General features: G+C 46.5%; 11 protein-coding genes and 1 non-coding gene across 12 annotated transcripts; 6 read left to right on the forward strand and 6 right to left on the reverse strand.

The window, feature by feature from the left end:
* Positions 1 to 312: 312 nt before the first annotated feature.
* On the reverse strand, positions 313 to 415 carry KLTH0B04202r. Its single transcript has 2 exons — positions 380 to 415; positions 313 to 348 (listed from the first exon to the last, which is right to left on the reverse strand). It is a non-coding gene; the product is annotated as a tRNA-Trp (tRNA).
* Positions 416 to 554: 139 nt separating this feature from the next.
* FAR3 (Far3p) lies at positions 555 to 1,163 on the forward strand (the record flags this gene model as incomplete). Its single annotated transcript, XM_002551924.1, has 1 exon — positions 555 to 1,163. One exon carries the CDS (start codon positions 555 to 557, stop codon positions 1,161 to 1,163), a length of 609 nt encoding a protein of 202 aa, XP_002551970.1.
* A 71-nt stretch (positions 1,164 to 1,234) lies between these two features.
* On the reverse strand, positions 1,235 to 3,505 carry STB2 (Stb2p; the record flags this gene model as incomplete). The annotated part of the gene is made up of 1 exon (XM_002551925.1): positions 1,235 to 3,505. One exon carries the CDS (start codon positions 3,503 to 3,505, stop codon positions 1,235 to 1,237), a length of 2,271 nt encoding a protein of 756 aa, XP_002551971.1.
* A 611-nt stretch (positions 3,506 to 4,116) lies between these two features.
* On the forward strand, positions 4,117 to 6,828 carry STV1 (H(+)-transporting V0 sector ATPase subunit a; the record flags this gene model as incomplete). Its single annotated transcript, XM_002551926.1, has 2 exons — positions 4,117 to 4,141; positions 4,253 to 6,828. The coding sequence occupies 2 exons, from the start codon at positions 4,117 to 4,119 to the stop codon at positions 6,826 to 6,828; spliced, it is 2,601 nt and encodes an 866-aa protein (XP_002551972.1).
* A 173-nt stretch (positions 6,829 to 7,001) lies between these two features.
* LHS1 (Hsp70 family chaperone LHS1) lies at positions 7,002 to 9,656 on the reverse strand (the record flags this gene model as incomplete). The annotated part of the gene is made up of 1 exon (XM_002551927.1): positions 7,002 to 9,656. One exon carries the CDS (start codon positions 9,654 to 9,656, stop codon positions 7,002 to 7,004), a length of 2,655 nt encoding a protein of 884 aa, XP_002551973.1.
* A 206-nt stretch (positions 9,657 to 9,862) lies between these two features.
* MUD2 (Mud2p) lies at positions 9,863 to 11,257 on the forward strand (the record flags this gene model as incomplete). Its single annotated transcript, XM_002551928.1, has 1 exon — positions 9,863 to 11,257. One exon carries the CDS (start codon positions 9,863 to 9,865, stop codon positions 11,255 to 11,257), a length of 1,395 nt encoding a protein of 464 aa, XP_002551974.1.
* A 29-nt stretch (positions 11,258 to 11,286) lies between these two features.
* Positions 11,287 to 12,195, reverse strand: BUB2 (Bub2p; the record flags this gene model as incomplete). The annotated part of the gene is made up of 1 exon (XM_002551929.1): positions 11,287 to 12,195. The coding sequence occupies one exon, from the start codon at positions 12,193 to 12,195 to the stop codon at positions 11,287 to 11,289; it is 909 nt and encodes a 302-aa protein (XP_002551975.1).
* A 1,643-nt stretch (positions 12,196 to 13,838) lies between these two features.
* On the forward strand, positions 13,839 to 15,734 carry FET3 (ferroxidase FET3; the record flags this gene model as incomplete). The annotated part of the gene is made up of 1 exon (XM_002551930.1): positions 13,839 to 15,734. The coding sequence occupies one exon, from the start codon at positions 13,839 to 13,841 to the stop codon at positions 15,732 to 15,734; it is 1,896 nt and encodes a 631-aa protein (XP_002551976.1).
* A 976-nt stretch (positions 15,735 to 16,710) lies between these two features.
* AAN1 (Aan1p) lies at positions 16,711 to 17,853 on the forward strand (the record flags this gene model as incomplete). The annotated part of the gene is made up of 1 exon (XM_002551931.1): positions 16,711 to 17,853. The coding sequence occupies one exon, from the start codon at positions 16,711 to 16,713 to the stop codon at positions 17,851 to 17,853; it is 1,143 nt and encodes a 380-aa protein (XP_002551977.1).
* Positions 17,854 to 17,937: 84 nt separating this feature from the next.
* On the reverse strand, positions 17,938 to 19,206 carry PSG1 (Psg1p; the record flags this gene model as incomplete). Its single annotated transcript, XM_002551932.1, has 1 exon — positions 17,938 to 19,206. One exon carries the CDS (start codon positions 19,204 to 19,206, stop codon positions 17,938 to 17,940), a length of 1,269 nt encoding a protein of 422 aa, XP_002551978.1.
* Positions 19,207 to 19,230: 24 nt separating this feature from the next.
* SEN15 (Sen15p) lies at positions 19,231 to 19,569 on the forward strand (the record flags this gene model as incomplete). Its single annotated transcript, XM_002551933.1, has 1 exon — positions 19,231 to 19,569. The coding sequence occupies one exon, from the start codon at positions 19,231 to 19,233 to the stop codon at positions 19,567 to 19,569; it is 339 nt and encodes a 112-aa protein (XP_002551979.1).
* A 10-nt stretch (positions 19,570 to 19,579) lies between these two features.
* SAM37 (SAM complex subunit SAM37) lies at positions 19,580 to 20,467 on the reverse strand (the record flags this gene model as incomplete). The annotated part of the gene is made up of 1 exon (XM_002551934.1): positions 19,580 to 20,467. The coding sequence occupies one exon, from the start codon at positions 20,465 to 20,467 to the stop codon at positions 19,580 to 19,582; it is 888 nt and encodes a 295-aa protein (XP_002551980.1).
* Positions 20,468 to 20,561: the final 94 nt, after the last annotated feature.

Below are 20,561 nucleotides of genomic sequence, written 5' to 3' on the forward strand. Positions count from 1 at the left end.
AAACCTTAGTCACCTATCAGGATTGGAAGAAAACAAGCAAGTTGTCAACGTTCACGAGGCAAGAAGGATTGCTGCCAAACATCGTTGCCTTGAAGTGCCATTATACTAAGCCGCGATTTCGAATTTAAAGCCTGAACTTTCTCTCCAAGCCCAGCTATATCAAACCGGTCTAGTGACAGGCGTAATATGAAATGAAAAAAAAAGTGTTTATGGGATATGACTGCACTGAGTCTATAAGCGATTGGGTGACATGAATAGCTTCGTGGCACCAAACCAATATGATAGAATCGAGAAGTTCAAAAAACCAAAAAATGAAACGGACAGGAATTGAACCTGCAACCCTTCGATTGCAATTGTTTCCTTGGTAACCAGGATTTAACTGGAGTCGAAAGCTCTACCATTGAGCCACCGCTTCATTAGTTGAAAGGATGTTAACGCAGTTTGTATAAGTAGCAATATTAACATAGCTAATAAATGCAACTTATTCCAAGAACACTAGCGCGAGTCGCCTTGAACTGTGTTTGATCGTCTATCTCACAAATACAGAATATACGATGGAGAATTCTGCTGACAGCTTTGAGTATCTGCTCCATCTTACCAAGGGACTCAGTACAGAATGCAGGTCAACAAGGCAAGGGACCGAGAGGATTGAACATCTCGTTAAGAGATTGGCGAAACTTACTCAAACGTCCTACGAGGAGCTGTCAAAGAACCCGGGGCCACAAGTGTTACAAAAATACAGGGAGCTGGGCAGGGAAAGCGAAAGAGACCGGCTAGAACGAGAGAACTATGCGCTAATCTACCAAATTGAACGGCAGGAGTACGTTTGCCGGCGAATCTGGAGCCTTATCGACCAGGTCGAGGACTTACTTGAATCCATCAAGAAGTTTGTCGTGGAACAGCAAGGCCACAGGTTACGCACCGAGAACGAGTTTCTGGAGACCGTTGTGCATTCGCGCATGGCAAATCTGCAGGTTAACACAGAGGACCTGGTCGAAGCTAAGAATGCGTCTCGTACTAAGCTTGACCTGCTAACACGAGAGCTCAAAGATTTATGCAAGCAAATTGATTGGAATAAGATGTCAGATTCTGAGGATGCTACACTCCTTTCACGCAAAGTATCAGAAGTGGAAAGTAAATATAAACTTAAACTAAAAAGTTGACGCTCCAAGACTGAACCTCGCCCCTTCCCCACCTTTGGACCTTACGATGCTATTCCAGCTAAAACCCTATGCTATTTTCTAAGATGTCCCTGCGGTGCGAACCTGTCGCAGAGGTAAATCCAAATGCGCTGAACTTCCGCCAAAAGCGGCGAAGGCATGCTTTTAGTAAGTTCCCAAAGGTTCAAAATCACGCCGTGTGACTTGAATCGCCCGGCCCCCTCTAGAATTTCCCTTGCGTATCGGTCGAGCTTCTTCGGATTGTTGTAGAATGAAGAGGTAATCAATTGACAGGCCTCTTTGTCCTCCATTGAACGTGCCATGCTATTGAGTTTGGAACCAAATTGGGCTACACGCTCCTCAACATCTCTCATACGATTTTCCAGAATCCTGACATCGTATTTCAGCTTTGAGCCCAAGGAATCAAGCTCTGATATATCACCCAAAACAACAGAATGTTTGTTGTTTAGCGTCTCTCGTAAGTGCTCTAGCCCCTGAAGCTTTGAACGTAGCTCGCTGTGGTTCTCGCGCAGCCTCTTCATATGCGGTGTGATCAATTGATCCTTCTCGCTTTTTGTTGTTCTCTGGGTTTGATTCCAACTTATTTCTTTCTCCAACCGCAAAGCATTACGCGCCAAGCGAATTAAGGAAGGATCGAATGGGTTCGCCCACGTTTCAATAGCATCCTGGACAGTCGATAAACTTCTGCGGCGAGTTTTGACATTTCCGAGGTTGTTTTTGCGAGGTGCGTTTTCATATTCCATTTGTAGCATGCCCACGTCTTCAGGAAGATAAGGCACCGATGGCCGCCGATGTAACTCAGTTTCAAAAACGCGACCATCGCTTTTGCGCGACAACTCTACCTCTCTCGCTTCCCGCAAGTCTTCATTTTTCGGCGAATATCTTTGAATCGAATCCTTGTCAAATTGATGACTTTCTTGGCGTGGTGAATTGCTTGAATTTTGGTCGTCAAAATCTTCCCATATCTCATCGTCGCGCTTCGAGGCGTATACATTGGATTTTAGAATCTCATCAGCTGGGTCTCCTCGGTTAAACGTAATGTTTGCAAACTTGCGCTTGGAAGAGAGCTTTTGCGCTGACTGCTTAGTGTTTTTTCCTCTCCACAGAAAGCAGAGTATGCTACCATGCACGTTTTTCGCCAAGTAATCTAAATCTGTAGTTAAAATTCCGTTCGCAAGTTGCATTGGATTCCCTTTGCCGGTTATATCCTGCACTGTTGACTTGACGACTTTTTTGATCTTGAAGAAATCTGTGTTTGACACCTTTGGAGTCACTTCGAAGAGTTTGGCTAACACAATCGGGTCCAGCACGGAGATGCTAGTACTGTTGCTTTTTAAGAGACCATGCTTCTTTTGAAAAAGGTAGATGCCTCCATGGAAAGCTTCTTCATCGAACGGCTCTTTTGAGGATATGCAATTCACTACTGTGAGCTTGAAAAATACAGTAAGTACGAGACTCAACAGAGCAGCAACTGTGGTAGGCCCCAGTGTACCCTCATGCTTCGGCCTGCTGATGCCAAGATAGACGCTTCCATACAGAACCCACCAGTCGTTAATGGCCCTTTCGGTAAAAGAACAGAGGATACCGTCCCTGTACTGGAGGTCAAGCAAGTCAAAATAGGTTAGCGAAATTTGGACTAAAGTTATGAGCTCAACAACGGCGTGGGTAAGGGAGATACTTTCTGTGTCTTGAGACATCTTTGTGGGCGACACGACTTTATAGAGCTGGGCAAACTTTTCGCAAGATGCACTAGACGGCTCGCACAGTAACATCGCAGACCTTCCACCGCAATGCAGCCTTTTCAGATCAAGATTGACTTTCAGGACGTTCCAGATTTTGCGCAGGTCCCCACACTCCACATGCAGGAGATTTAGCGCCGAAGGAATCTGAGAGGATGTGCTAACAAACAACGTACCATCGTCAGTCCATTTTGGCGCCGAAAACGTTATTAGCTCATCGTAGTATGCTTTGAATGGTGCAGGCCAGAAATATGGTGACTCAGGAAGTGCGAACTCGACGGCATGCACTATGTCTTGCGAGTTACCCGTGTACGAAGCAATTATGGTGGAGTGCTTACGCTCTAAGATCCACTGTTCCACAATGTATATTTCAAACCCAAAAAGCGTAACTTCACTGAAAGCTATGCCAGGTATCTCGTGTAGCTTCATCGTATAAACCGCCCTCAAATCAGGAAAGACAAAAGCTGTCAGGGGCGGGCATTCCACGTCCTGTGCGGGTGGCGACTGATGGGACAGGGGGATCGATGAATGGGCTGCGGCAAGCTTTCGGGGTGTTGCGGGAGTTTTTGGATCGTCATTTTGCATTTGTCAAGGTTCCCTTTAATGTGTTAGCAGCAAACAATTAACTAAGTGGGCTAACCACTGCCACTAAGTGCCAAAGAGGTCCTAATGGTCGAGTATTCGGTCGAGCGCTCGTAACTCGAATTTGCTAAGCTTCTGAGCCCTCCATTTTAATTAAGTCACATGCCCGAAACATGGCTGATAGTGAAGCGTTTACTTAAAGGATTCCAAGCCAAGAGTACGTCTAGCCTTGGAATACAGAAAGCGGGAAGAGCTTCGAGCTTTCGAGAAGGAAATTCGACTTTTCTTACGGACATGGCTCTCTACTGTGTATTGAGGTGCTGTACTGGCCCTGCTGGAGGTTGTGTACAAACTGCAAGTTGGTAGTGGGAGCAGCCTGAATACTTGGGTTGAATTAAATCAAACGCACGGCCGGATCTTGGTAAATCTCCTGATAAGCCCTTCAACAACTGGTATAAAGTTCTCTTGCAAGGTCGACCAAAACGTGACGGTCACATGCCTGTTATGTCACTTTTTTCATTATTACAGATTTTATAGGTGCTATAGGGGAATACTTCTTAGGTGTCACTTCGCAGGAAACAGTGAAGTCGATATAACTAATTGATCAGAGGGCAATGACGCGGGAAGAGGCCATATTTAGTATGTGTTATAACATTTGCTTCTAATATTTCCAAAATGCGGGGACTTAGATCTCGCTCTGAGAGGCTTTGTGTGTGAATAAGTTCTAACATGGAAACTAAATTTGAACAGGGTCCGCGGACATGACATATGTGCAACTGTACATTCCCTTGGAACTTTCGCGAGAGGTGGTGTGCTTACTCGGAAATATGGGAAATGTGATGTTTCGTGATCTGAATACCGATCTAACCACCTTTCAAAGAGGCTACGTGAACCAGATCCGCAAATTTGACGATTTGGAGCGGCTTATCGACTATATGAGCAACGTTGCAAGCAGGTACTCGGAAGCTACTTGGAAATACGTCTTTCATGGCGATAACGACAATGCCACGCAGCATCCTAGTATGAATTTTCTGATGTCGAGCATGCATACGCATTCACTAGACACCGTTAGCGATCTGACCGCGGAAATCACAGAGTTTGAGTCGCGCGTCAGGCAGTTAGATGAGTCTTTGGTCAACTTAAGAAAGAGGCTGAATACGCTTATAGAGCATAGGCATGCGGCTTTTGAATGCGGACGTTACATGGAAGTTAATCCTGGGCTCAGAGGAAGAGCCGCGAGATCCCAACAGCACCGCGATTTAGAGCAACTGACAGTTGAAGATTTTAGGCTCTCTGACGATGAGGTAAGTGAGACGCTCAGCGACACCTTTTCATTTGATGAAGTTTCGGAAGATAACTCCGTTCCGTCCGCTGGACGAGATTTGTCCGCAGAGCTTGAAGAGGGGTTTCGCCACCGCACTACAATTATAGGCTCCATCAACAGGAGCAAAGTGGAAACTTTGAATAAAATATTATGGAGAATTTTGCGGGGAAATCTGTTTTTCCACAACATCCCCATTGAGGAACCGCTGCTTGAGAAAGGTGAGCTTGTGCAGAAGGACTGTTTTGTTGTTTTTACACACGGGGATGTGCTACTGAAAAAAGTCAAAAGGGTAGTGGAATCCCTAAATGGCACAATATTTCCTGGCAACGAGGGCCGCTCAACCATCAAAAATCTTAACACCCAAATTGCAGACCTTCAACAGATCTGCCAAACCACGGAGCAAACCCTTCATACTGAACTTCTGATAGTCTCCGACCAGCTTCCAATGTGGAGAGCTGTTGCCCGAAGGGAAAAACTAATATATGCAGCACTCAATCTTTTCAGGCAAGAATCGCAAGGGTTAGTCGCCGAGGGGTGGCTGCCCTCTACTGAATTGTTGATAGTCTCGAACGCGCTGAAGAACCATAGCGAAAACATCGGCTCCGAAAACAGTGCTGTCGTTAGCGTCATCAAGACAAGTAAGAAACCACCCACTTATCATAGAACAAACAAGTTCACCCAATCCTTCCAAGCAATCGTGGACGCATATGGAATTGCTACGTATAAAGAAGTCAACCCTGGCCTTGCAACAATTGTTACATTCCCATTCATGTTCGCAATTATGTTTGGTGACACGGGTCATGGTGCGATAGTGTTTTTGATTGCTCTCTTTTTGGTACTCAATGAAAAAAAGCTTGCGCAGGCCCAAAATGGTGAAATATTTGATATGGCGTTTTCCGGAAGATATGTCATTTTGCTGATGGGCTTTTTCTCAATTTACACCGGTCTACTGTATAATGACATTTTCTCCCTTTCGATGACCTTCTTCAAATCTGGATGGAAATGGAACTCAGGTTTCAAAGAGGGCGAAGCGATCGAAGCCACCAATACAGGTGTATATCCTTTTGGTCTTGATTACGCGTGGCACGGCACCGAAAACAACCTTATTTTCTCAAACTCTTATAAGATGAAGCTGTCTATACTCATGGGCTTCATTCACATGACATACTCACTTTTCTTTTCATTGGTAAACTACCGTTACTTTCGGTCGAGGGTCGATATTATTGGTAACTTCATTCCTGGATTCATTTTCATGCAGTCAATCTTTGGCTATCTTTCATGGGCTATCATATACAAGTGGTCAAAAGACTGGATAAAAGACGGGAAGGTTGCGCCCGGGCTGTTGAACATGCTTATTAACATGTTTTTGGCCCCAGGCGTAGTCGATGAGCCTCTCTTTAGAGGCCAATCTTATTTGCAAGTCTTTCTGCTACTTTGCGCATTGATCTGTGTGCCATGGCTTTTGCTTTACAAACCTTTGAAGTTAAGGGCTCAAAATAAAGCAGCAATTTCCAACGGTTACCAGAATATCCACGATCAAAATGCCTCTGAAAGTTTACTCGAATCCCAAGAGGATGCAGGCGGGGAAATTTTAGTGACTGATTATGACGAGAACCATTCTAATACTTTTGAGTTTGGCGATATTATGATTCATCAAGTTATTCACACCATTGAATTTTGCCTGAATTGTATATCCCACACGGCCTCATATCTGAGGCTCTGGGCTTTATCCCTTGCTCACGCACAATTATCGAGTGTTCTCTGGACGATGACAATCGCCAATGCCTTCAGTTCTAAAGATTCTGGGTCGCCTTTGGCTGTTATCAAAGTTGTGTTTTTGTTTGGCATGTGGTTTGTCCTCACAGTGTGCATTTTAGTGCTTATGGAAGGTACCTCCGCAATGCTTCATTCTTTGCGTTTGCATTGGGTTGAAGCTATGTCTAAATTTTTTGAGGGTGATGGATATCCTTATGAACCCTTTTCATTCAAAGCTCTAGATTAAAGGGACTTAAAGATGCTGGAAAGGGGAATGGTGCTTGTATATACAATGAGAAATTCATAAGATTATATGATTTTGTATCACTCAATGGTCAAAGCAGGCAAGTCCTGCTCGTACTGAGACGTGTAACGCTAATAGACTCGCGCAAAGATCCTTGCTACAGAATAATTAGAAGCTCACAGCTCGTCGTGGTCAATCGTGAATTCTTCAGCTTTTGAAGCTTCCTCCTCAGATTTTGTAGATTCTGTGGTCGTGGAAGTTAAAGTTGAGTTCGAAGCATTTAATGAGGTACTGCTCTCCTGGCTTTTCCTTCTCTCTTCCCGCTTCTTCAAAACTCTCAAACGCCTACTGTGTAATGATGCCAGTTCATTCATTTTAAAATTTTGAATAGCTTGCTCCAACTCTAGACGTTTCCTTAGATCATCGAAAGATGAATCGAAAATAAGCTTTAACTCAAATAGTTCCTCTCGGCTAAAGGAATCAAAATCTTGGGCGCTTAGTAGCGAGCTTATATCTGCCAGATTCTTTTCGAAAGCCTCAATTTTGTCTTTTAGCTTGTAATTTGGCGATGAGAGGTGGCGTGGAGCTTTGAGTTTCTTGAACTCTTTAGCAACATCTAAGCCGATTTCTGAGAAAGCGTCTTTTAGTGCCTCTAAGGTCGCATTAGCAGTCACTTCAATCCCTCTGAGTTCTTGAACTAATCTGCTACCATTCGTATGCAGCTCCGAAAACTGCTCAAAACTTAAGGGTTCCCCTGAAGACATCAAATATAGCTCAATTTTGTCCTTAAGTGAAGAAATGTGGTCTATTTTTTCCATTAATTCCGCGACAGACGCTTCATCAGATTCATAATCAAGCCACTCCAAGTTGACTGTAACATATTCGCTCAATGAATCGATGTCCTGTCTTGGTCCACCAGCAATAACATCCTCTTGCTCCAAGAAGGCCCTCGTACTATACAGAATGCTTTCTAAGGCATTCAGAAGTTCTTGAGTTTGGAGGCGCATTTTATCCTTCTGATTTAAGTCATCAATGTGCTGCCTGACGCGCAACTTTTCTGTAATGCTCATAGGGCCAACGTGTGTAAAACTTTCAGATGTCTTTAGCATTTTAACCTTATGAGGGACGATATCGTCAAGATCGCCTTTCCCTATAGTATCTTGTTCTTGTCTTGGAGTGCCCCCAGAGAAAAGCTTCTTGAAGAGGCCAGTGGAATTCTTAGAGTTATGCAAGCAAATGGCTTCAACACTGTCTAAGTCAAAAATTCTCTCTTGTGAAAGCGTGAAAGTCGCATTGAAAGCAACACCTTGTGGACAAATTTCTTCCGAAAATCTCTCCTGTATAGGACCGGTTTCAATGACATGCTTTTTGAAAGTATTTCCGTTCTCCTTTAAGTCGATAGAAAATTCGCGTGTGTAGTTAGTTGGAGGAATCAAAAAGGAGGTCTTGTTGGGATACTGCGATCCCCGAGGAAATATCTCGACTGGAGATGCGCTTCCATTGACAATGATACCGTAGCTAAAAATTGAGCGGTCTAAGATGTCAATGGCCTTTGTCTGAAAAGATTTGAAGAGCTGAATTCCTCTTATAGTAACACCGTTAACGGATGACTCATCTGCGTTAACATTTCTGGCAATTAAATCGCTGCCGAGGTAGTGTGTAAGCTGTTTTTGGACGATTGGAGTACGGGTTGAGCCGCCCGTCAACACTAAGGACTTAACATTGGATGTGTCAACCGTGTTCTCAAAAAACTGGTTTTTCAAAGCATCCTCAATAGGCTGTACAATTCGGCCGGTGAGATCTTCTGAAAAGTCTTCAAATTCCTGTCTTGTAATAACAGCTTTAAAATCAATGTCGTCGTACAAGGATTCAATGGAGACCGAAGCATCAACGTTTGCACTCAAAACCAGCTTCGCTTTTTCAGCAGCCTGATGGATCCTGACCAAGGATCTAGCACTGCGATCGAGTTGCTCGGTCCTTATAGCCGGATTCTGCTCCAAGAACTTATTCTTCAAGAGTTCTGCAACATTTTGAGTGAATTTGGCTCCGCCTAAGGTGGTATCAAAGCCGTATCCTCCAAATTCGATCATCAGAGGCTCTGACTTGTTGAGGGGTTGTTCAATTGCAAACAAGGAGGCCCGCGTAGAGCCGCTCCCCATATCGTAAAAAACATAGTATTCTCTTTCTCCAGGTGGGAAATCTCTTTGTTTCAGGGCGAAATCGATGGCAACTGACATTCCATCATTGACAAGTTGGGCTTTGACACCATGAGGAAGCTCTGCAGCGCTTTTGAGCGCCAACCTTTGGTCTTGATTGAAAAATTCAGGGACCGTGATTGCTAGAGAATCAACAACGTCTAAGCCATTTTTCTCGGCCAGTAGCTTATTAGCTCTGCCAATAGTCTCGTCGAGGTTCATTGCCAGCACTTGCTCGACCGGGTATTCGTGCCCGAAACACTTCAATGCTATAGAACCTCTTTCGGTAGGTACGAAAGTTATACCAGGGTGGCTCTTATGATAAAAGGTCAAGTCCTCCTCTTCTTGCTTGCCTAGGAGTGGCTTGATGTGAAGTAGAGCGCCCTCTGGCGCCCTAACATGCGCTGAGTCAACACCGGAGCCATACACCCTTTCTATGTCGTTCTTCCATGGCTTTATTGCGAGACCCGACACGTCCTTCCGCTTTGAGTCTGGAGTTAGGACTAGTTCCAAAGGCGCATGTGGCGAGACCAGCATGGCTTTGCTGAATTCCTGACCAGCATCAAAGCCAAGCAAAGCACCAGAGGCAATCGATCCAAATACACTCAGCCCACCGATGAATGTGCTCAGCTTCATTTGTCTATTGTTTCTTTCGCTGTCTTCCTCGGAGCCTTTACACGGTGTCCAAAGATCTTTCAATTTACACTTTTTTTTACATTGTACGTAGAGCATCTCATCGCTTGAACAAGGACGGAAGAAATATAAGACAAAGGAGACTCGAGAGAGCGTTATTCTTTCTTTCTTATCAACCACCTAAAAACTGTATCATATTTGAAGAAAGCATGAGCAATAGCCGAGAGAAATCGCGTTTCTCTGCAGGGCCAGCAGGTGAATACGATAGCAGGTCCAGTTATAGAAGAGACACAAGAGGTCCAAGAAGATTTGACAGGGGTGATATGGGAGGCACAGATGGTGGAAGATCGCGCTACGGTGGACGCTCGTCAAGAAATTTTGAAAACCGATCTCGTTACCAAGGCGGCGGCAGGTACAGACAGGAGCCAAGATATGGAGACTCACGAAAGCCGGAAGATGTTGACTGGAGCGCTGTTGTGTCCATAAGCCAGCGTAGAAGAATGCGGGAAACTCAGTGGGACATGGCACCAAAAGGCTTTGAAAAGGTGCCCGCCGAAAGAGCGAAGCTCTCAGGTCTTTTCCCCCTCCCAGGCCAACCACAGGACCTTGACCGCTCGAAATTGGAAGGTATTGTTTCCAGCGGTGTTCTAACTCGAAGAACGCGCATCCTTTTCGAAGACCCTACAGAGAGTAATATGAGCAAAACCAAGTACAATCAAATTTTGATACTCACCAGTGTTGGATCAAGCCCTGCCGAGATGAACCAGCTAGCAGAGTACGTTAAGGAGTTTGTTAAACTTGTTGACGAGACGCAGGAGCTTAAGGAGCACAAGATTTTGCAAGAAAACAGATTGTACTTGCGCTTTAGCAGCGAGGAAATTACCACGATCGCGTTAAGTTGCCAAAAGTTCATCGAAAGAAAAACCGGTTCGAAATTTATATGGCAAAGACCAGGCGAATGTGTCGAAAAGAAGGAACCAGTTGATCCAATTTGCGCTGGAAGTGTCATCGCTTTGCAAGAACTGGGCGATTGCACGGAAGAGGGGCTACAAAGCGATCTAAATCAGAGCGGAGTCGAGACAAACTGGTTGAAACTGATCTCTCTGGGAAAAACTAACGAATTTACTGGCACTGCACTGATAGATCCAAAAGCGAACGTTGATGAGCTTTCCCATTATAAATGGATACGACCTAATGACTGCAAATTGCGCCAAGATTTCACCGAGATCACCTTTCAGCAGCTACCACATCTTGTTGCTAGGAAGGATCACGCTGAATCGAGGGTGATAGTCTTGCTGAATTGCGTAGACCCGATGGATCTGAAAAACGATGAGTTCGTCAAAGAGATCCGCGACTCTATGACCAGTTCGAAAACTATGACGGCCTTGGGAGAGATTGAGAGCGTGAAGATCCCTCAGCCAGGTGCTGATTACAGAACAAGTTTCGAGTCTATCGAAGAAAGTGTCGGTAAAATTTATGTCAAGTTCAAGGAGCAGGAAAGCGCAAAGGCGGCTATGAGCCAGCTATCTGGTGTCTCATTCAACGACCGGACAGTACTCTGCGCTTACTATAGCGAGAGGGATTACAACATGGATGTATTGTGAAGTTAACGCGTGTATCTCTTCTAAGTAGATTATTCTATGACTAAATTGGGGTCTTCCAGATGCTGAACAAGTAGATCGTACAAGTTAGAAGGTAGCTTCGCAACGAAACCGACCCCGAGCCTAATGATCTCCTCTGCATCAAACTCTGGAAACATGCGCAGCAGATTCATAGGAGCACTGCTTTTCAAAACGCGCGACCTGATGACCACTAGTTGCGCCACGATAAACAAGATGTTCATGTGAAATCCGTACGCAAACATAAAGTCCCATAGCTTGCATACCTGGTCTAATGGCTTGGTGCAGCTCGAGAGGGTTAGAATAGAGGGAATGCCGTATATTTCTGCTGTCAGGAGGTTGTCGGCTAGAAACTTGCTGAGTTTAGGGTCAATGACCTTCAGACACATGTCCAGTAGCTTGGCTCCATTATGTACGCCTGTGAGACTCTGGTTAAGGTAAGTTTTGATATGATCTTGACATAACGAACGGAAAAGCCTGAAGGCCATTGGTTCTGAGGGGCATGTGTAAAGGATTGGAGCGAGCAAAACGTTCATTCCCTGCACATATGTGCTCAGGTGGAATTCCTCGTCTTCTTCATCGAGAACCGACCATGCAAAGCTCGATAAACACCTTGTGATGGCATCCTCGGAAACGCATGCTATGAACTGCGGGTCAGTGTTGAGGGTGCGGAACGTATCGTTTTTGATCTTGGAGTAGATAGGGTGGGGTGGCGGCCCGCGTCGTACTAGCGAAACGTAGTCCGATGTGGCTCCGTCCATAGAGCATCTGGCGAGGACTGACCAAGCGTTGCACCGCAGCCTAGCGGCCGATTTCTCTTTGGAGAGGGGGATGCCCTCGCTCAGGACCAAGTACCGAAGCTGTGCGAGCGACGAATGCACAATCAGCGGCTGTTGGCCGAGGAACTTTTCTAGCGAGCTCATTCTCTAGAGGGTTTGGTGTATGGTGTAGATCAATATTTGTACGAATCAGCTGTGATAATAACAATGCAAAAGATGTAAACAAAAGAAGAGGCCAAAGAAATGTGACGTTGGCGGCTGTTTAAAGTATCTAAAAGACAGCTAACAGAGGCCCCTAGCAGAGACCAGAATTGTGCTACGAGTTTCCGGAGTTTGGATTTCAATCGCAGGTCGGATGCGAACACGCTGAGGCGCGCGCGGAGCTAATAAAGGAAAAGTGTGACGAGACGCTCCAGGTGAAAACGAGCCATGCAGGTACCGATCTGAGTCGAGAATTGAGCTTCCGGAGACTAACGCGCCTGCGCGGCCTCGGTGATGTCCGTAGAAAAGCCTAGTAAAGGACTGACAAGAAGCTCGGCGCTAACGAGGACGCAGGGCCTACGAAACGGATAACCCGAGGCCTACTCCGGAGCGTGCGCTGGAAGGAGGCCTTCGGATTTTCCTCCGGGCACTACGACGGCGAAGCACCCTAGATCTACGATAGAGGGGTTCCGGACCCGCGTCGCTGGCTGAAGCAAAGGCGGCGGATAGACCGCGGGAGTGAAACCGCTACAGCGCTACAAGCAGTTATCAGCAGAGCAGGAAGCCCCGGCTCTGAGCGTGAGATTCCGCAGCACTACGCTGGGGCGCACATGGCTTCTTTGCCAAGAGCCGATTCTTCGAGACCCATCGCACCTTGCAGAAACAGGCTGCAAGTCAAGCTCATCGGGTCTCACGCCCCCCTCCGCCCGCCCGCCATTTACTTTGCTCCCGAATCTCCAGGCTTTGAGTGCGGTTGCTGCCAAGCAGTCCCGCGCAGCTCGGCGAAAATTTCTTCCACATCCAGCTCGCCGCGCTAATCGCCCACCGATATCGGATTTGCTCCTCTTTACACACGGTCCTCCCCCTGACCGCCCTATGTTTCCGCCGCTGCCAGCTGTGCCTTTTGTGCATCAGCACAGACTCGTAGGGCGCTCTACAACTTAATACGCTTCCGCGTTCCTACAGCCCCTCAGTCCCACATTCCGCTCGAGGACAAACATCACCCTGCTATGCAGAGGGAAAAACAAGCTCCAAGAAAGCCCAAGAACCAACAAGAGAACGCTGAATCCATTTCTACTCGAGGAAAATTTCAAATCCACCCACTTGCCTACGAAAAATGCCATACGCATCTCTACTCATTGATGCGCGCTCACACTCAACTGTACCAAGGACACTTACGAGCCCTTTATGGGGCTACCGGCATCTTTGGGAGGTATCTATGCGGCGTTAGCCTCCCCGGTTGCACCCAGTAAGCGACCAATAACTAGCTGCTAATAAATTCGCCGCGCTGTGCTGGGGTTACGAAATCGTGCTTACACGGTCTAGAAGGATTTGCAGATGTAATCAGCACGCGCAGGCATCGGAAGTGAACCCAAAAAAAAAAATTTAGTGAAAATTGGGAGATGTCGAAATCGCACCTAGGAATTTATCGACTGGCGCTAGTGCAGAAGCGGCTCTAGCACCTATATATCTGTGAAGCGAAAAGCTGGGCAGCAGAGATGAGCAAATTGAGAGAAATTGAATTACATCGCGACTTGCAATCATCTGATTCCCAGGCTTCCGAGGTTAAGCATTAAAGGCGGAATATGATTGGAAGCAGTTGGCTCTTAGTTATGCTGGCGGCGGTCCAGTCCGTCGCGGCGGAAACACACGTTTTCAACTGGACCACCGGCTGGGGAAACTACAACGTGGATGGAGGGGCCGAAAGACCCGTGATCACGTGTAATGGAGAGTTTCCATGGCCCGACGTGCGCGTCAAGAAGGGCGACCAGGTCGAGGTGTACCTGAAGAACGGGTTCGACGACCGCAACACGTCGATGCACTTCCATGGGCTGTTCCAGAACGGGACCAACTCCATGGACGGCCCTCCAATGGTGGTGCAGTGCCCCATCGGGCCTGGCGACACCTTCCTGTACAACTTCACGGTGGATGACAACGTGGGCACGTACTGGTACCACTCGCACACTGCGGGCCAGTATCAGGACGGTATGCGCGGTGCGTTTGTGATTGAAGACGATGACTTTCCATACGACTACGATGAGGACGTCATTCTGCAGTTGGGTGAATGGTACCACGACACCACGGACGTACTAAATCCCAAGTTCATGAGTGTGTACAATCCTACCGGCGCGGAACCTATTCCCCAGAACCTTATCATGAACAACACCAGGAACATGACGTGGGAGGTCCAGCCCGACACCACGTACTTGCTGCGTGTGATCAACACCGGTGGCTTTGTGTCGCAGTACTTCTGGATCGAGGACCACGAATTCGACGTTGTTGAGGTGGACGGTATCTACACCGAGAAGAACACAACCGACATGATCTATATCACTACGGCGCAGCGTTACACCTTATTGCTGCACACCAAGAACGACACGTCGCGCAACTACGCTATTATGACCAAGTTCGACGACACCATGTTGGACTTGCTGCCCAAGGACCTGCAGCTCAACAGTACCAACTACCTGATTTACAACACGAGTGCAGACAAGCCAACAGAAAGCTACGTTGACGAACTCGCTCCCCTCGATGACTTCTACTTGGTGCCCTACCAGAAGGAAGAAGCGTTGGGCGACCCAGACTACCGTGTCGTCGTGAATGTTACCATGGACAACTTGGTCAGTGGTATCAACTACGCCTTTTTCAACAATTTGACTTACACCGCGCCTGTCGTGCCAACTCTGTTCACCGTCTTGTCAGCCGATGAAGACGATGTGAAAAACCCAGAGATCTACGGTAGCAACATCAATGCTTTCGTTTTGGACAAGGACGAGATTGTCGAGATTGTGCTGAACAACGAGGATACAGGTACCCATCCTTTCCACTTGCACGGACACGCTTTCCAGGTCATGGTTAGAGACGTGACTTACGACGATGCTCTTGGTGAGACCCCTCACGCTTATGACGAAAACGACCACCCAGATTTCCCAGAGTATCCGATGATCAGAGACACTCTGTACGTCAGACCTCAGTCTAACTTCGTCATTCGTTTTAAAGCCAATAACCCGGGCGTTTGGATGTTCCACTGCCACATTGAATGGCATTTGACCCAAGGTTTGGCCATCATTTTGATTGAGGACCCAGAAAGCATCAAAGCTACCCAGTCTCAGCAGCTTTCTGATAACCACAAGTCTGTTTGCGCCAACGTTGGCATGGCCACGGAGGGAAACGCTGCCGGTAACACCGATGACTTCTTCAACTTGAAGGGTGAGCCAATCCAAGAGAAATTCATTCCTGACGGCTTCACAGCCAAGGGTATCGTGGCCATGACCTTTTCATGTTTGGCCGGTGTGCTGGGTCTCATCATGATCGCCATATATGGTCTCATGGACATCAGCAACGTCGAGGAGAAGGTTATCGACGAGTTGCACCTAGATGCCGACAAGGTCGCCGCTGTCGACGTTGACGACGTTGACGACATTGACAACGATGAGACCTCTTCAATCTCTGCTGCTAGGGAAGAAGTCGTGAACAAATGATTGACGAAAACCAAGCACACTGTAAAGTAAATGCCGCTTCAAAGAAGTCGCCATCATCTCGCTGAATGCCTGCTCTACTACGCAAGTATTTGTAGTTAATATATATGGTAATCGGAAGTTTTGATAAATGGACAAGCCGTTGGGACATACTTCTCTGAGCGAAGTAGTTTGCGCATTGGACAAGAAGCCTGAAGCCCTTTTTCCCTACAGCATTTGTTGTTAAACAGTGCACATTCTTATAAGACTTTAGTGGGCAGAAAGGCCTTATCAGCAAAAGGCACATATCTACGTATAAACTGCCTTCAAAGCACCTTGCAGATCGCTCCCATCGCAGTGCAGCCTTGTGTGAATGACCTTATGCTCCATCAGATAGCCCATAAGCATAAGCGACCAAAAGTTAGCATCGGCGTTAGAAGATGAGAAAAGGTATGCAATCTGGTATGTATATCAGAGAAAACAGTGATGGCATGGTAAATAGATAGCACTTTATGTTCATAGAAAAATGAAAGATGGCCTACACTACAAAGCCCTACAGGAGGCTCGCTCAATGTCCATTACGGCTGCAAGGCTAAAGATTTAATCAAAGTTTAGAGGCAAAATACCTAACAATCCGAGAGGGTGAGAAAACCTCGAACTCGTTGGCAAATATCCCCACACTTTTCAAAAATCTTCGTTCTGGGATGGATATTTCCGCAATTTGCAGAACCCGCAGCCTTGAGCAGTGGCTCGCTTGACGCCCTTGAAGCCATTATACAGACAATTAGTACTGATTATTTCTTTGCCTTGGCCTGAAGGCTTTAGCAAGTAGCACGTGACATGTATTCGTGACGTTGCCGACGCAGGTTCTTCAAAAAAATCTAACAGCTTCAAGTTGCGAGATGAGCGTTTGGCTATAATGCTGAGCTCTGCATAGGTCCACGCATCTGAATTCAACACAACAGACCAAGTTTGCGTGGCCGACTTCCTTGTAGCCAAAATGAAGGAGTCGATCGGCCCGACTTGCCGCTGCTCTAAATGCAACAGTTTGTTGAAAGCTTCTCCCAAAGCGACCGCCAAGAAGCCCATAAGGTATCGCTTTAACTTCATGAAACATATGGATCTGCGCCAGAGCAACTACAGAACTATCACGTCCATTTCGTACCTTACAGAGAAGTATGGGGAAAAGAAGGCCGAGAACATCGCAAGGTTCGTTAGGTGCATTCACAAGCAGATTAATAGCGGTGTGAATCGAATCAGCGACCTCCAAGCCAGCAGCATCCTTCCTTGGACAAGAGTGAGGCTATTTCTGCTTCTCGTGACTCTCTCGCAGAGAGGAGGGTCCGACTACTGGATGGGCAAAGAAGGCGAGATGAAAGAGCCTGCTAGGCCCTCGGAGCCAAGGGAAAGAAAGCCGCAAGACAAGTCGAAACCGTATGGGACCTTGATTGAGGAAATAATGCGGCAAAATATCAATGACAACTACAGGGAGGCGGACCACGATGAAAACTATGTGTTTAGCTCTATTTGGGCAAACTTTATGGAAGGACTGATAAATCACTTTTTGGAAAAGGTTATCATTCCCAGCAGCGAGAGGAAGGTGTGCCAGCAACTTTACAAGCCAATGATGAAAATAATATCCTTGTATAACGAGTACAACGAGCTGATGGAAAAAAGTGAACGGAACGGCTTCCTGCCACCGAACCAGGAACCTCCGGCCATAATAAGCTCAGATGAAGCTACTTCTATAGAGGATGGGAAACTCCAAACTGCGCAGCGACTTTTGTGGCAAGCTCGGCAAGATATTCCTAAAACAATCAGCAAAGAGTTGACTTTACTATCCGAAATGTACTCAACGCTGTCTGCAGATGAGCAGGACTTTGAATTAGACGAGTTTGTATGCAGTGCCGAAGAATACATTGAGTTGGAGTACCTGCCCTCTTTGATTGAGGTACTGTTTGCCAATGGAGGAACGCTAAACTTTTGGAAAATCATGATCGTCTTAGAGCCATTCTTTTACTACATTGAAGAAGTCGCGGACGAGGAGAGTCCTTGCTACGACGGCGATTCCGCGAAACCAGACCCCCGGGTAGTGACTTTAGAAAAAATTTGTGAAGTCGCTGCGGAACAAGAGTGGATTTGAAAAAAGTTAGTGCCTACTTTAAATTATCTAGGAAGCATGTTGAAAATCGTTGTAGTTAAATTGAAAGGTACTGTGTTTAGAATTTCAGTTTTGTTTACCAGTTTTCTTGGTATGAGTTGGGAGCTCGCTGTATGGGCGATTGTTAATCTTCTTGTACTTTTTGAAATCCTTGAACTTGCCAAGGACACGGCGCCTCTGGTTAATGGCAAAGTCCTTGACATTGTGAATGTCACGATGGCTCCTGTTCAGGTATAGGAAGAAGTACATGGCAACGCATGCGATGACCACAACAGTAGGAATGGATAAGGCAACGTAATACCATGTGTCATCAGAGATACCAGCGTCCTGAAGAGCCTTCTGTTGCTTGGTGGTTTTGGCAACTCGAGGCCCCATGATCATTCTGAATAGAACATAGTGTTCCCAAGGATTGAACTCATCATCTCGTATGTTGTCTGGTTGAATTGCAAGCAGCACTTTCCTATCGTAAGCTCCGTCTAGAAAGTCTGCCGTAAGTTCTAGAGGGTAAATACCATCAACGTTCTTAAGCCACCCAGAGCTGAAAAAAGCCGCTTTCAAATCTCTTTTCTTAAGCCCTTTGTCCTTGATACTTTCTTTGACGTAGAATAAGTGCAGCTGTACATTCTCAATCGTTTCGTCAGTATCAGGTTTCTGGAAAAACTTAGTGTACCACGACACAAAGTATGTGTTGTCCACCTTCAACTCCTTGTTTTCTTTTGGCGTGCAGAAAGGTTCGCTTGAAATGTCGCCCGCTGGGCCCTTTTTGAAGTAGCGGTCTGGAGTACAACGTATTATTGGATTGAGAGAAACATATGTGTCGTCCTCATCGGTAAATACTTCCTCTTCATAGACCTCGTCTTCCTCCATATTATGCGCCTTCAATTCGTCGTAAGATAAAGTCCTGGTGGCAACAGTTTTGAAGTAAGTGCTATAATCCGGACGTGCATCTTTTGTTTTCGCGCCCTTGATCTGGGGTCTCTTAGTTTTTGGACTACCAAACTGGTCAAGCGAAATCCAAGGCTCTAAGCCATTAGTAGTCGCTAGTGGCTTCGCAGAAAAGGTCACTCCAGCGATTACTGTGGGTGTGACTACCTCTTTCTGGCCAGAGTAAATAGTACGAAGCCATGGTTTTGGAATTTCAGACGTCGTTGTTGTCTCTTTGGGCTTAATGACATTTCTGCGGGCATCTACTGCACTTAGCCAAGCTAGCAAAAGCAAGGCAATTGATTGCGGTACAAGCATTGTGTTCTGTTCCGAGAAGTCTCGCTGAGGTATTATTTTGAGATCAAAATCGTTATTGTTCCTGATAAAAAATTTGATGATCGGATAGCTCATTTCAAGTTAAAGAGTCAAGCCTCTATGGATAACCAGCACATCATCAAACTCGTGAGAAACAACCTTGTGCATCAGCAGCTATGGGATGATGTGGAAGAGGCAAAGCTTGAAGACACTGATGCATGGGTCCTGCGCGGCCTTCCGCCCCATAAGCTGAGTAACGATGACCCGCAACTAGATCATGAATGGATTCTGCCGATTGAGCTATCGCAGTACAAGCCCGGAAAATTGACTCTGGAGCTTATGGACAAGATCTTTTCAGAACTGAAGTGTAGAAGGGTGACACTTGGGATTGTCAATGATGACGGTACAGTGGTGTACTACTTTATATACAAGGGCCTACACAAGCCAAAGAGAAACTGAGCAGCTTGGCCTAGGCTGCCACCAATCTCTGGAGAGCATGGTACGCGCTCATGACAACATTGCCTTTTTCCGCAAAAAAGGGCCCCCGCAGCTCAAGCGTGGAGGTCGATTTCGAGCAGTCGTTAAGCCTTTTAATGATCGATTCGTAGTCCTCCGGCCCCAGTGCTGTCTGTAGCTGCTCTTTTACCAGCTGCCCATCCGGGAGTTCCATCTGTACAAACAAATTGGCCCATAGCAAGAAGTCCGCGGCCGTGCTATCCTTGTCAAGCCTTGCGCGCGCCTCACGCCAGCTCACAACATGCCGGTTAAGCCGGCTCATGTACTGCAAATTATAACGTGCAGATTTCAAGAGTTCCTCTCCCCGAGCTTTGGAAGCATTCGTGAGCTTGAACGCCTTTGATTGAACGAGACCGTCCAGCTCCGCATTTGGCTGCTCCACTTGCTCCGGGTCGTCGTCGTGTCCAAAATAACCTAGGGTCTCGCATCTCTTTCGCGCCAGCGCTCGGTATTTTAGTGGAGTGTTGTACCACAAGGGCCATTCCAGTAAGTACGCAAACACTCTCCTCGTGAAGCTATCGTAGTTGTTTTTGTTTAGATACAGTTGATACTGTGTTAACACGCATATGTGATCTTGGGTAAACTGCAAAAGCGCCATCTCTAGCGCGGTTTCTTCAGCAGAAAAATGTCTCGCTATGTTAGCGTAGCCGTAAAGCTTCTTATCACCGTCTATAAGAAGCGGCAGTTCCTGGTTTGGCGAGAGGTCTGTGTTGTTAGAGAACACGATTGTCACATTGCGATCATTTTGCGTATCGTTCAGAAGCCAAAAAAGGGCCACGCTTTCGGGCGAAACAATGCTCGGCTTACCATTCAAGCCCCAAAGATGAACAGTCGCTTTCATAGTGTATTTTTCAATCCTAGAGAGAATTCTGTGCTCTATCGAGTCCTGAGATGCGATAAGTATAGCCTAGAGAACTCAACTTCTTTCGTATTTG

This window comes from Lachancea thermotolerans (genome assembly GCF_000142805.1).
Source record: "Lachancea thermotolerans CBS 6340 chromosome B complete sequence".
NCBI lineage: Eukaryota > Fungi > Ascomycota > Saccharomycetes > Saccharomycetales > Saccharomycetaceae > Lachancea > Lachancea thermotolerans.